Raw genomic sequence first — 15,180 nt, forward strand, 5'->3', positions numbered from 1 at the left:
CGTCTATTGTACTGTTCTGGTTTGTGGCCAACACCTTCACCACTTTTTAATGCTAATGACATAAGGTCATTAATGACCTAATGACATAATTGCCATCCATAGTGTGGAGCTGTTTTCAGCAAACAGCAGTGAAGTACTGCTTAAAAATGTCTGGTGAACACAGTTCATACCATAAGTAAAATTTACTCAGGGCCAGGTGAAGACCAGAAACAGAGCTAAAAGACATTTATCACATGGAATTAAATACAGCTTCAGATGAATGCTCCTTTTTTTACTTCAGATACTTTGTAGCCAGCACAAGCATACAGACCAAAAACAAATGCTGACTGTGATCCAACTTGGCATACAAAAATGAATCTTTGGTGTGCAACATTTACATCTATATGGCCTTAATAAGGAAGATATTTACCTTTGTATTCTGCTTTTTCACATACCCAACTAGGGTTGCATAAGCGCGCTAACCATATTTGGTTGGTGTCCAACAGTGTTTTTGAAAACATAGTACAGATTGTACTAAAAAATTATCAGCTTTTCTGTCATTATTTGGATGTTTAGGTACATGGCTCCACAGCTCGAGAGATTAATCTGTGGTTTGGCCTGAGGGGGATGATCCAGGAGGGAGGTGTGCTTTCACTTTGGAGGGGAAATGGTATCAACGTCCTCAAAATTGCCCCTGAATCTGCCATTAAGTTTATGGCCTATGAACAGGTCAGTGGACAAACAGTGAGAAAGTGGAACTATGTCTTCTGTTCTCTTAAGTGTTTACTTAACTCGTGGTAGAAAAAGTAGTAACTGTATATTAGTTTACACTGGGAAAAAAATAATAGGCCTCTCTACTGTGTCCTCTTGAAATCTTTCATTGCTTGTGGTTTCCCCTCCTCCTGTTCCACGCTCTTCCTACTCCAGATCAAGTGGCTGATCCGAGGTAATAAAGAGGGTGGCAGTTTAAGGGTACAAGAGAGGTTCATTGCTGGGTCGCTTGCAGGAGCTACTGCCCAGACTATCATCTATCCCATGGAGGTGAGTTTAAAATTTGTGTCAGTCATTTCCTCTTGAAGATATGTTTCTTTTAGATAGAACATTTCTCCAAGTGGTAAAGACGGCCACATGAAGGGCATCTACTGTCTGGATCTGTTGTCCATTTTTGTAAACTTCCCTTGCCATCCATCCCCAAAGGTTCTCAGTTGGATTTAGATCAGGGGAACACGCAGGATGGTCCAAAAGAGTGATGTTATTCTCCTGGAAGAAGTCCCTTGTCCTGCGGGAATTGTGTACTGTAGCATTGTAGCACCCCAGACCATAATGGCGCCCTTGTTATGCTTGTTATGCCAGTAGCATAGGAAACCTTTAGGACCATCAAGGTTACATTTTTTCTCATCACAGAATAACCCCCCCCCCCAAACCACCATAGTGATTTTTACATTGAGAATAGCAGACAAATCAATAATACAGCTCTTCCAGTTAATGGCTAATTAATATTATACTGAACACAGTCCAAAAGATTCAGTAAGCCACATCAGTGCCTACTGTCTGTTTACTATCAGAATCAGAAAGGGTTTTATTGCAAAATGTTGAGCAGGTTTACAACATTAGGAAATTGCTGCGGTTCTTAGTGCAAACATACTGTCATATAACGCTTAAATAGACATAAAAATAAGAATTAAAAGTGCTAAGTATAGATATATACATGAGTGCAGGTGGTGATCAGTGCCAAACATGGAATGATGCAGTGAACACAGTGTAGGGTCACGTGTTAGTGGTGGGAACAGTCATACGGTTATTGTTCATGAGTCCAACAGCAGAGGGGAAGAAACTGTTCTTATGGCGAGAGGTTCTGGTGCGAATGGACCGGAGCCTCCTGCCTGAGGGGAGCAGGTCAAACAGAATGTGTCCAGGGTGAGAAGGGTCAGCTGTGATCCGAGCTGCACGCCCCAGTGTCCTGGAGGTGTACAGGTCCTGCAGAGATGGGAGCCTGCAGCCAATCACCTTCTCAGCAGAGCGCACAACACGCTGCAGTCTCTGTTTGTCCCTGATAGTGGCTCCAGCGTACCACACGGTGATGGAGGAGGTGAGGATGGACTCGATGATTGCAGTGTAGAATTGCATCATCGTCCGTGTTGGCAGGTTGAATTTCTTCAGCTGCCTCAGGAAGTACATCCTCTGCTGGGCTTTCTTTATGACGGAGGTGATGGTGGGCTCCCACTTCAGGTCCTGGGTGATGGTGGTACCCAGGAAGCGGAATGAGTCCACAGAGGTGATGAGGGTGTCAGTCAGGATGATGGGGGGGAGTGGGGCTGTGTGCTTCCTGAAGTCCACAATAATCTCCACTGTCTTCTGGGCATTCAGCACCAGGTTGTTGTGGCTGCACCAGGACACCAGATGTTCAACCTCCCTCCTGTAGGCAGACTCATCCCCGTCCAAGATGAGTCCAATAATGGTGGTGTCATCTGCAAACTTGATTAGCTTGACAGACTGGTGGGTGGAGGTGCAGCAGTTAGTGTACAGGGAGAAGAGCAGAGGAGAAAGAACACAGCCCTGAGGGGAGCCGGTGCTGATGGCCTGGCAGTCCAAGACATTCTTTCCCAGCCTCACATGCTGCTTCCTGTCCGTCAGGAAGTCAGTGATCCACCGGCAGATGGGATCAGGCACATTCATCTGGGAAAGCTTGCCTTGGAGATGGTCTGGAAGGATGGTGTTGAAGGCAGAGCTGAAGTCCACAAACAGGATCCTGGCGTAGGTTCCTGGGGAGTCCAGATGCTGCAGGATGAAGTGTAGAGCCATGTTGATAGCATCGTCTACAGACCTGTTGGCTCTGTATGCAAACTGCAGGGGGTCCAGGAGGGGGGCCGTGAGGGTCTTGAGGTAGGAGAGACCCAGGCGCTCAAATGACTTCATGACCACAGATGTCAGAGCCACAGGTCTGTAGTCATTTAGTCCAGTGATCCTTGGTTTCTTGGGGACAGGGATTATGGTGGAGGATTTGAAGCAGGCGGGCACATGACATGCCTGCAGTGAGGAGTTGAAAATGCCAGAAAACACTGGGGCCAGCTCATTTGCACAGTGTCTGAGGGTGGCAGGAGCCACACCGTCTGGGCCAGGAGCTTTTCGAGCATTCAGACTCTTAAACTGCTTCCTCACATCTGCTTCATGAATATGAAGAGTTGTAGTGGGAGAAGGTGGTGTGAAATCCTCCTTGGTGTGGGGTGTGGAGGGAGGTGTTGTAGGTGAAGTGTTTGATGGTGGTGATGGCTCTATGGTGGGGCGAGAGGTGGGGGAGTGTCCAAAGTGTCTCCGTTGGAGGTGTGAAGGCTGCTTGATGGCTCGTCAAAACGGCAGTAAAAGTCGTTAAGGGTGTTGGCCAAGAGCAAGTCATCAGTGGAGTGGGGGGTTTTAGGCTTGTAGTTGGTGATATTCCTAAAACTTTTTCACACAGAGGCCGAATCATTCTCTGAGATCTGCTGCTGCATCTTCTCAGAGTGCTGATGTTTAGCAATGTCCACTTCTTTAGTGAATCTGTACTTGGCCTCTCGGTAGCAGTCCCTGTCTCCGCTTCTGAACGCCTTTCTCTTTTCCAACCACAGCTTTTTGAGTTTAGGAGTAAACCAGGGTTTGTCATTGTTATAACTCACCCTGGTGCGTGATGGCACAATGCTGTCCTCACAGAAGTGGATATAGGAGGTGACAATGTCCGTAAACTTGTCCAAGCTGTTAGAAGCAGCCTTCATTCACTATCATAGCCAAGTGGCTAACAAAGGTAAACAGAAGTTTTCCCAATCCCTACTAATGAATGTTATTTTGTTTCAGGATACATAATACCTGTCACTGTCCAAACCGGGTAAACACATCTACTTACCCGTGCCTTTTGTTCGCTTCTCCTCTTCTTTTCTCTTTTTTTCTAAACTGAGGACCTGATTGCTCTGACCTTTTCTTGTGAATCTTCCATCAGTAATTTTACACTCCAGTATCAACAATCAACCCCACAACATACACTAGACACCTTATGCACAGATTCAGTTTGTATAGGGGTTTATTTTGGATTTCACACAACCCAGGAAAAATAATTAATACATAATGGGCTTGGATTGACAATATTACGAATGATTTTTTTTTTTAATTGTTTATTTATTTTTATTTTGTGAGCTTGCCATATTGGTCCATTTGATTGACCTTTATTATAATTATGTATTTATTTTGTTTTATTTTCAGTTGTTACAGAAGGGACAGACATGACTGGGGAATAGGACAGGGAGAAAGAAAGAATGAAAGAAAGAGAGGGAGAGAAAGACAAAATAGAGGGGAGAAGAGATAGTGAGAAAGGGGGAAAGAAAAAAAGAAAAGCAAACAAACAAAGAAAAAAGAAAAAAAACACCTGGATCACCTGTTGAGTGAAGAAAAAAAACAGAAGAGAAAACAAACAAAAAAGAGCAACATAATAAATACAACACCATCACAATCAACTAGCTAACAGAAGATAACAGTAGATACTAAATATTAAATGTTATTGTGCAGTACGCAAGATCGACAGCGCACAATGTGCTTTGAGGTAGCAGCCAAGAAAGGTGTAGTTTGTGTCTTTGAACCCCCGTGTGTACACCTGTGTGCACACCTGCGTGGAACAGCACGCTTGTATTCAAAAGGTTTCTCCATGTAACGATCTGCTAGGGAGTGTGGGGACCCATAGCCCCGTCCCCCAGGGCATGAAGCAGGTATGGAGGAGATCCAGGCCCCAGACATCCAGAGGGCCCAGAGTACCACCAAGGAGAACCACCAAAGGGGCAACCGTGCCACCCTCCTGGGAAGAGCTGAGGAGACCCCAGACGAGGGGTCACCCAGCAGCCACGGAGCAGAGGCCAAAGGGGGTTACAGTGACGTGTCCGCGGGCTCTGCCAGCAGCCAGCTGTGGCAGAGAAGACCGAGCCCCAGGCCCAGAGGCCAGAGGCCTGAGGGCGCCCCACCCCCGGAAGGGGCCCGGCCGGGCCACAGGCCCCAGGCTGCGCCAAGCGAGCCGGTACATACATGAGCACCCAGCCCGAGACACCAAGAACCATCAACACACCAACGTCTGAGGGCATCAGCCACCGGCAGGGAGTGTGGTGAGGGGAGATAGGCCTTTCATACCTTGGAGAGCCTGAGGTGTTCCCAGAGAGGTGGAGTCTAAGACCCGACCTGACATATAGACACATACGAACAGGCGCACGCAGACACAAACGTGCATTCCCACCCCCATATACACATAAGCAAACATTCGGCACTCACCCGACGTAGAGACAGACAGAAATAGACACTGTACACACAATCACACTCCCCAAACATACTCTATATCCCAGGTCCAGGTACCCTCGCCCCCAGAGGGACAAACCGTACCTAGACCCAGGAGATGTAACCCTTTTCCCTGGGGTGGAAGCAAGCAGACCGCCACCTTATCTGCAGTAGCAGATAAGGTGGCCCCGCATCCCAGACCCCAATCTGACGGCCAACACCTCCTCCCAGCTCCCCAGCCCCGATGGTTAACAGAGAACGGGGGTGAGTGAAGACCCCAAACCTCTCTTCGCCCGCTCATATGTAGTGTTGCTGCGTGCTGTTCTAAAGTGCATTTAAAACACAGGAGGGCATGGTGCTTCCTGCCAGAGAGCAGCACGGCTCTTCCCCAAAACCCTCAGTGTCTATATGCGTTTAAAATTGAGGGTTGGGCACCAGCGCCAGAGGTGGGTTTGAATACACAGACCATCCTCTGGACGCTGTATAACATGCCCACCCCCAAGGCCCTATATGTATGTGTTATGAGAGTATGAGTAATGTGGATGTCTTGGTTGCAGAATAAAATTGAGGCACAGGCAGCCAGAAGGCAACAGAGGGGGAGTGCCTCCCCTGCACCGTGGTGACACACCTGCACCTCAAGCCCTGCATGTGAGGGTGGGTGTGTTGGAGCGGGAAGAGGGAGGCAGCTAAGGATGTGGAGGGACGAAAGGGAGGGGCAAGTGGCCCCTCCCTGGGCCCAGCTCCCCCGCTGACCCCAGTAGGCACCCCCAAACTCTGGAACCCACCGGGGCAAGGGGGCCCCCAGGCCCATCTGGACCGGGGCCCACAGCAGCAGCACTGCCCAGCCCCACAGAGTCAGGGGCAGCCCACCCGACCCCACCGCAGAGAAAACTGCACCCACCCCATCATCCACTCATCTCCCAGACAACACAAGACAATAGACACCTAGGTTGAGTTCATTCTCTCCTATATCTCTCCCCCACCTGCAGAGTGAGCTCCTGGAGAGAGGAGACAATGTGCAAAGATTTAACAGCCTACCCACCAGTTGGAGAGCCCTCCAGTTGCGGCGATGCACCACAGGTCCCCCGCACCAGGGCTGAGCCCCCATGCACCCACCCGCCCACAACCCTGGCAACACAACAACCAGGACCCAAGCCCCCAAGGCCCAGCCAGAGCACCCCCAGACCCCCAAGCCCCCACACCCGTCCCAGACCCACCCAGGGGCAGCCAGGCTACCAGGCCAGTGACCAACGTCCACCAGCACAGACCCTCCCCCATCTCCGCTGTACGCAGCCACAAGGAAAACACCTCTATGAACCACCACTGTGCAATACCAAATTCTATGTGCAATAACCCAACTGTATATACACAGCACTATTTATTACATATTACTTTTTAAAAACCGGCTTGTATATTTGAACATTTTATATATATATATATATATATATATATATATATATATATATATTTATTTTTTCCCTCTGTTAATACTGTCCATATGTATATAGTGCTGCAGAACTGCCCCCCCCCTCAACATGTTTGCACTGAGTAGGAGATGCTCTGTATCTCATTGTACAACCGTATAGTGACAATAAAGGCATTCTATTCTATTCTATTCTATTCTATTCTATGAGCCACCAGAGCCCCTAACCAGGTCATGGCAACAACCCCCACAACAACAATCCCCAGACGCCCTAAGCCCAGCCCTACCCCCATATCAACCACAATAGCGAAGGCAGGACCAAACCATGACCCCCCACTCCCACTAGGTGATGAAGCCAATCAAAGGAGTCCAGAGGGATTGTTCAAATGTGGTGGCAGAGGCTGTACCAAGACTAATGTAATCTATTAGATGGTTTTTATATTGGTTAGAATTAAGATTATTTTTATTTTTCCAGTTAATGAGGACCATTTTCTTGGCAATGCATAGGGCCATAAAAGCAATGTGGGCTGTGTTTATTTCTGTAGTGACCTCATCCAAGTTGCCCAGCAAGCACACTAAAGGGGAGGCTGTAATGTTACATTTCAGACCCTTTGATAAGTCTTCACATATCCCGCGCCAAAACTTTTGAACTGGTGGACAGAACCAAAGAGCATGGATGTAATTGTCCGGTGTATTGCCTTGACAGTGTGAGCAGTTGTTGGAAGACGTAAAGCCCATCTTGAACATCCTATGACCCATATAGTGCACTCTATGTAGTATTTTGCATTTTATTAATTGCAACTGGGATTTCTGATCCATTGAAAGGTTTTTAAGAATATCTGAGACCAAAAGTTTTGGTCTAAGCTGATCGATAAATCCACTTCCCATTTTGCAATAGGAAGTGATTTTGATTCATCTATTTTAGAAAGTGTTCTGTATATTTTAGACAATAATTTGGGGGTTTTTAGATTAAAAAATTGTACCACACTTGGTGGTGTTTGTAATTCAGCTTCACTGGGCTTAAATTTCTTTTTTACTATGGATTTAATTTGTTGATATTCCAAAAGTCGTTTCTTGTTGATCCCATATTGTATAAATAGTCTGTCAAACGAAATAAAGTCTGTTCCTTCCAATATATGTTCCAAGTAACTGATTCCCTTACAACTCCAATCTGGCAAGTTGATCATATTATTGTTTTGTAATATGTCCGGATTGTTCCAGATTGGTGTACGTTTGCATGGGATTAATGAAGACTGTCATTTTTAGAAACTCCCACCATGCATGAATTGGAGCCAGTTGGCTAAAAAGTAGTGATTAAAGTTAGGCAGATCTAGTCCTCCTTTATCCTTGGACCTTTGTAATGTTTTTAAGCTGATACGTGGGGGTTTATCTTTCCAAAGGAATTTAGAAATATACAAGTCTAGAGTTCTGAACCAATCTTGTGATGGCTTACTCAGGATCATTGAAAATAAATAGTTTATTTTTGGCAAGACCATCATTTTTATAGCGGCGACCCTTCCCATGAGTGATATGGGTAGAGGTTTCCATCTAGCCAGATTGCCTTGTACTCTCTTTAGAAGTGGGATGTGGTTTAATTTAGTTAATTCTGCAAGCTTAGGAGAGATATTGATACCTAAATATTTAATATTTCCAGATTGCAGTGGAGTAGATGAAGAATTATGGAAGGAGCATTTAATCGGAAGAACTGTAGATTTTGACCAGTTAATTGAATAATCTGAGACTCTTGAGAAAGAGTTTATCAATGTAATTACCCCAGAGAGACTGGTTTTTGAGTTTTGGAGAAAAAGCAACACATCATCCGCATGAAGGCTGATTTTATGTTCCACATTCTTACATTTTATGCCCTTTAATTGTTGTAGCCTGTCTAATTGCTGCTGCTAGTGGCTTAATAAAATTTGCAAACAGTGAAAGGGAGAGTGGGCATTCCTGCCTGGTGCCCCATAGGAGACAGAAGCTGGAGGATGTTTGGTCATTTGTTCTGACACAAGCTGTTGGGGAATTATATCATAATTAAAACCAGTTTATGAAAGAGTTTCCAAAACCAAATGTGTGTAAAGTTGCAAATAGAAATTTCTGTCAAACGCCTTTTCTGCATCAAGAGACAATATTATGGTTTCAATGTTTTTACTGCAGGAGTTGTCTATTACATTAAATAATCTACGTGTATTTGTTGATGAGTGCCTGACTTTTATGAAACCAGTTTGGTCAGGATGAATTAAGAGGGGGGTTATCTTCTCTAATCTCTTTGAGAGAGCTTTGCAGATTATTTTGAGATCTACATTTATAAGGGATATTGGACGATAGCTTGAGGGAAATACAGGGTCTTTGCCTGGTTTTAGTAAGACACTAATATTTGCAGAATTCATATTTGGTGGTAGTCTGCCTGCCGCATTCTGTGAAAAATTGGTGCCAGAGTTGTCCAGAATTCTTTGTAAAATTCTGCTGGAAAGCCATCTGGACATGGAGCCTTATTGTTGGGCGTACTTATCAGGGTTTCCTAGAGTTCACCTGGTGTCAGTGGCGAATCCAGGGCCATTGCTTGGGTGTCTAATAATTTTGAAAGAGTTACGTTGTCAAGAAACTGATCAATTTCGTTTTTAGATGGGTTTATTTGTGGTGTATATAAAGTTTCATAGAAATCCCTAAAAATTTTGTTTATTTTTTTAGGGTCATATAATGTATTCCCAGATAAATCTTTAACAGCACATATGGTTGTTTTTTCTTTATTGATTTTTAACTGGTTAGCTAGAAATTGACCGGATTTGTTACCGTGTTCAACATTTTGCAAGTGAAGTCTTTGTACTAAGAATTGAGTCTTTTTATTAATAATTTCATTTAATTCTAGTTTTGTTTTGCATATTTTGTTCAATGTTTCCTGATCTCGGTGGGACACATAGGCTTCTTCTAGGGATTTGATGTTTTTTTCTAATTCCTGAATATTTTTGTTTTCTTCTTTCTTCTTATGTGATGAGAAAGAAATTATTTTACCTCTCATCACAGCTTTCCCTGCTTCCCAGAGGACAGATGCTGATGTTCCAGGAATGTCATTATAGCCTAAATATAGAGTCCATTCTTTTTTAAAGTATTTGATAAAGTCTTCATCTTTGAGTAGTGATGTGTTAAATCTCCAGTTTTTACTTGGTGTGGTATTCTTCTTATGTATTAGTGTTAAAGACACAGGAGCATGATCACTGACAGCTATAGGGTGAATCTCAGTGTCTGAGATGTCCCTCAGCAGTGAGCTGCTGACTAGGAGATAATCCAGACGAGAGTACGAGTGATGGACATGTGAGAAGAAAGTATATTCCTTACTGTTGGGGTGAAGGGAGTGCCATGCATCGCAAAGGCCAAAGTCGCTCATATACTGTTTGATTATATTTGTGGACTGCCAATTACGCTGAGTTCCTGCTGTGTTGAGCCTATCCATTTCTTCATTTAGCCCCAGGTTGAGGTCACCCCCCAAGAACAAGTGTGCAATCTAGGTGTTCGGAGAGTGCACTAAAAAAATCCGTGGAGGAATGAGGGGTCATCAACATTTGGACCATATATACTTACAATACATAGCTTTTGGTTAAGTATAGATAGTTTAACGATTAGGAAGCTGCCCTCTGGATCTATAACTGTGTCGAGTATTGTGTCATTAATATTTTTATGTATTAAAATTGCTACTCCCCTTTGTCTAGAACTATAACAGGCTGAAAACACATTAGGAAACTCAGGTGTTTTAAGTTCATTCAAACCTGTGACAGGCCTGTGAGTCTCTTGTAATAAAACAACGTCTGCCTGTAGGTTTTTAAGTTGGTTAAATATTTCTAACCTTTTTTCTCTGGAGCCAGCTCCATTTACATTCCATGTGACAAACCTTAGTGTGCCCATAGTTGTGTGTGCATGGCAAATGATGTACGCTGTGTATCTCACTTACACGGGTGAGGAAAATGGAAACACATCACTTGTTTGTAAATAAAGAGAAGAAAAATGCCCAGCGAGAAGCTCCATAGATCTGACTATGTGTGTGCATATTAACTAATATGAGAAAGTGTGTGCACGTCTGAGTGTGTGTGTCCTATATCTGTGCGCTGTGAGGCTGTTGTAAATGTGTTGCCTTTGAACGCATGTGTGTGCGTGATCGTGCAGAGTGAGCGTGTAGAAATAGAGGGTGTTGCTTGTGGATGGGTAAGGAAACAGGTGATGGATGCAGTGATAGAAAAGAGAAGCAAAGAAACCAAAGAGCAGGGTGAGCGACAAGAGAGAGAGAGGAAAAAAGGAATAAAAACGGAACCATTCCAATTAAGGCATTGACGAAGAGTGACGGTGACGTTATACTGAATTAGCAAACTGATATTGCTAAGTTAAACAGATGTTAATGCAAGAGAGTGTCAGTGAAGAGAATAGTGTAGCAGATTCTTATCTGGTGTGCGGTCAATACAGCCATGGAGTGGTGCCGGGGTCGCGGTAGAGCTGTCCGTCCATGTAGAGCCGGTCCACCATGATGCCGCCCCCCACCACGATGCTGCCCTTGGCAACTTCCCATGTTGCCCATATCAAAAACCGCCACTGGTCCCCATGTTTGGTGCTCTGTTGCAAAGTCCAAACGGTCAGTTCTGTGGCTTTTAAGGAGGCCTTTGGAGACGTTTTTTGTTTTTGAAGCCCTTCAGTCTCAGTTGCCTGATGTGCTATCAACATTAATGTTTCCTTTGAGCTTCAGTTTAGTCATTTTCAGAGGAGAGTTTCACAGGATCCTCTGGCCCTGTCTTAGGGATAGTCATGAAAGCCACTGCACAACATTATGTTGTGTTGTGACCTCTTCAGGGTCAATTAAAGGTTGTGGTCCATCCAAATTTGACAGTTTAGGGCATTACATGAATTTGGAGTAATGGTGCTGCAGGGGCACATGTGTGGGCTTACTCAGTTTATTTCCATTTTTAGTATACCAAAAATCATTCAAACTTTTTCTTTAATCTGTTCTCCCAAGTTCTTAAACAACTTAACATCAAGCTTAACAGTGCTTCAGTCTATCATGCTCAAAGTCAGGGGAGCTTCGGGTTGTTTCCATCAAACATGGAACTCCAAATTAATGCAATCAAATGGGGGAGACTGTGAGGAGGGTTTGCCATGGTTGATGCTGGCTAATGGAGAGATCACACATTTAGCCCTTATAAATTATTATTTGGACATAAGTAGTTAAAAGGAGTCAAACCCTCTTAAAGGTGGTAGCGGTGGCTAGCTCTGTATATTGTTTGCAGCTGGGGAGGCATGGCATAGGAAATCTGGCTTCTGCTCAAAGTAAGAAGAAAAATGGTTGGTAAAAGACGTTTCACCTCTCATTTAAGAGGCTTCTTTAGTTAAACTGAAGAAATGCTACCATAAAGCACAACTGTATCAGTGGAAGAATTAGAAAATAGGCGTTTAATGAAACCATAGACCAGTTCTACCTTCTTTGTCTCATTGAAGAAGAACCCCTTGCTACTGTTTCTACTCACTCCTGTGTTAATTTTGGATTTGTATGCTTTTTTTCTTATACTCTCTATGCTGGATAGGTGCTGAAAACTCGCCTTACATTAAGGAAGACCGGACAATACTCAGGTATGGCTGACTGTGCCCGACAGATTCTGAAGACTGAGGGTATCCGAGCATTCTACAGAGGATACCTGCCCAATACAATGGGCATCATTCCATATGCTGGCATTGACTTGGCTGTGTATGAGGTATGTACTGCTTTCTGTACACTCTCTGTGTATAAAGAGTTACTTCAGATCAGAAGCATTCGCATGTTTGTTCCTTTCATGGGCCGGCTAAGTCTCGCCATGTTTGGTTATGGCACTGCCTCTGGGCAGATTCCTAATCAGCTCACCTGACATCCGTACCTGTTTGCTATTTGAAGCAATCAGCCAGTGGTATTTAAGGCCAGCATTGTCAACTGTCCTTACCCGGTTCTTCTGCTAACCTCTGTTAGTACAGGCCACCTCAGTTGTCTATTTTTTGCTGTTTTCATGCATTGCTAACCTGTGTTCTCCTTCTCCTCCTAATATTTTCCATTCAATCTCTCATACTCACCACTTGCATTTGGATTACCTCCACACCTGAACACTGTACTCCCAAGCACGCATAATGTAGATATAACAGGTGGTCATTTGAGTTATTGTTGTCTTCTGGTCTACTCATTCTTGTTTGGCTTCTGGCAGACAGATTGTATTTTTGCCCAGAGAAGTAACACTTACTCACTTTACTTCTCTGTAAACCCCAGAGATTGTGTAGAAAAATCCCAGTAGGTTCTGAAAAACCCATCCCATCCCATCTTGCACCAACAACCATGCCACATTCAGTAGTAAATTCACCATTCTGCCCCATCCTGAATTTCAACAGGTCATCTTGACCATGTTTTCCTGACATATATTTGGCTGATTACATATTTGCATTATTGAGCGGCTAAACAAACTATCTAACATAGTGACTGTATGCGTATGCGTTTCAGTTCATTTCTTTCCCCTTCTTTTTTCTCTTCCTCTTTCTAACTTTCATTTTAACTGCTCTCCTTTATTAGTGTCTTAACATTTTTCATTGCTCATGCTTTAAGACCCTGAAGAATGCCTGGCTCCAGAGGTACTGTGTCAACTCAGCAGACCCAGGAGTTTTGGTCCTGCTGGGCTGTGGTACTATCTCCAGCACCTGTGGCCAGCTAGCGTCATATCCCCTCGCTCTCATCCGGACTCGCATGCAGGCACAGGGTGCGATATGATGTAAATGATAGATTGTAGGCAGTTTACATTAACCAAAACATTGGAACGATTTAGCAATAAGTCTCATAGATTACTCTCTGTAACTTACATTGTTCTCATTTTTACTTTCAGCCATTACTGAGGGTAAACCCAAGCTGACCATGGTGGGTCAGTTCAAATACATCATATCTCATGAAGGTGTGCCAGGTCTGTACCGAGGCATCACGCCCAACTTCCTCAAAGTTATTCCTGCTGTCAGCATCTCCTATGTGGTCTACGAGCACATGAAGAAGGCCCTCGGAGTGGTTTACTAGACTGATGCGACAAACACAAAGAACGGTGGAGGCAGAGACACATTTTGCTTGTTAGAAGAAGCAGAAGTGGAGAATTAAGCTTCTCGGGACTCGGAAGAGAGAAGATGAAGGATCAATGCACTGATGCCATAAAACGTCTGTTGACACCATCAACTTCCAACCTTTTTAAAGTGCAGGTAGTAGGTCAGTAGGATAAATTTATTGATCTTGGAGAGGAGAATGAGGCTATTGATGCCCACTCTAACACTATTATGTTATGTTTGAGGAATCATCAAAAAGTTCTTAGGAATTCTTACCCTATTCTCCTCACCCTTATCCAGATGGACTCACTTGCAGCTGCTATTTTTAGTGTTCTCCTTCTTCATCCGATGTCTCAGCACATTTCAGTCTGACTTCACATTTACATTGTCATAAATTTATAATGCACAGTACATGTCACAAAAAAGGACAAGGATTCTCCTGATCTTGTTTCTCACTTTTTTCCATGGCCCTTTTTCCAGAATGTTTGGATAACGTCTCTTACAAGCAAGAGTTGAATCCCAGAATATTTGTTATGTAAGCAACATTTTGGATTGGTTTAAAGGTATCAATATGTAGTATATCAATATCTGATAATGCTACAAAATACGTGAGATTCCAACAACGGGTTATCAGATTCCAAAAAGGAGGACTTTTCATAATTTTGTCCAAAGAAACATGAGGTAAACAGCTAGGTTTGCTTGTTCAAGTTATAAAATAATATAGAAGCAGTGTGTGCATGTGAGCTGCAGCATGACTTAGCTGTGCATTGCTGTAAACCTTTGAAACCTTCAACTGTTTTGCTGCTAGCTATTGATGGAAACTACATTTAAATAAATGGAGAAGATGGATTTCTTGCATATAGTGAAAATGTGGATGTGAACACAAAACTTGGTTTGATATGAGGAGTTTATGCTCCATTTTTTTCAACAGTGTTTCTTCCTGCAAGTTTCCAAAAGGAACAGGATGAGAAAAAAAAAATCTTAGCTTACACAAACCTAGATGTAATCTTAAAAGGACTATAGGCCATCTCCTGACCTATGACAGACGGGATATGTATGGGCAGAAATCTGTGCCATCAGAAACTGAATTTGAATAAGTTAAATTTGAATTTGAATTGCCCAGATTCAATCTGAATTGTAACTTGAATAAATGCTTTTGAAAACTGAATTTGAATTAGTCTAATTTGAAATTGAATTTATGGTTTGAAAATGATCATCACTAAATTGAAATTGAATTTTATATATTGAAAATGAATTCATTTCCTTTGAAACTGCATTTTATCCTTTAAAAATTCAGCTCTCGAATAATTTCAGTTTCACTCTCACCATTCAGTTTCAGTTCTACAATTCAATTTCAGTTCCAAAATTCAGTTTTTTGGAACTTACATCCGGTTCCGGTTCAAGAGTAAACGAGCGCAGATTAATAG

The 15,180-nt window shown here is 43.5% G+C and overlaps 1 protein-coding gene across 1 annotated transcript; it reads left to right on the forward strand.

Moving 5' to 3' along the window:
- Window positions 1-555: 555 nt before the first annotated feature.
- Window positions 556-14,921, forward strand: LOC100704667 (calcium-binding mitochondrial carrier protein SCaMC-3). Its single transcript, XM_013267894.3, has 5 exons — window positions 556-708; window positions 907-1,020; window positions 12,241-12,408; window positions 13,278-13,428; window positions 13,552-14,921. The coding sequence occupies exons 1-5, from the start codon at window positions 607-609 to the stop codon at window positions 13,731-13,733; spliced, it is 717 nt and encodes a 238-aa protein (XP_013123348.2). The 5' UTR covers window positions 556-606; the 3' UTR covers window positions 13,734-14,921.
- Window positions 14,922-15,180: the final 259 nt, after the last annotated feature.

The sequence above is a fragment of the Oreochromis niloticus genome, unplaced genomic scaffold (assembly GCF_001858045.2).
Source record: "Oreochromis niloticus isolate F11D_XX unplaced genomic scaffold, O_niloticus_UMD_NMBU tig00001764_pilon, whole genome shotgun sequence".
Lineage (NCBI taxonomy): Eukaryota > Metazoa > Chordata > Actinopteri > Cichliformes > Cichlidae > Oreochromis > Oreochromis niloticus.

What these genes read in the sequence shown, in the direction of transcription:
- LOC100704667 (XM_013267894.3), top strand. Translation starts at nt 607, where the DNA reads ATGATCCAGGAGGGAGGTGTGCTTTCACTTTGGAGGGGAAATGGTATC. An exon ending in AGTTTATGGCCTATGAACAG is followed by an intron (nt 709 to 906) that starts GTCAGTGGACAA and finishes TTCCTACTCCAG; the next exon opens with ATCAAGTGGCTGATCCGAGG. An exon ending in GACTCGCATGCAGGCACAGG is followed by an intron (nt 13,429 to 13,551) that starts GTGCGATATGAT and finishes TTTTACTTTCAG; the next exon opens with CCATTACTGAGGGTAAACCC.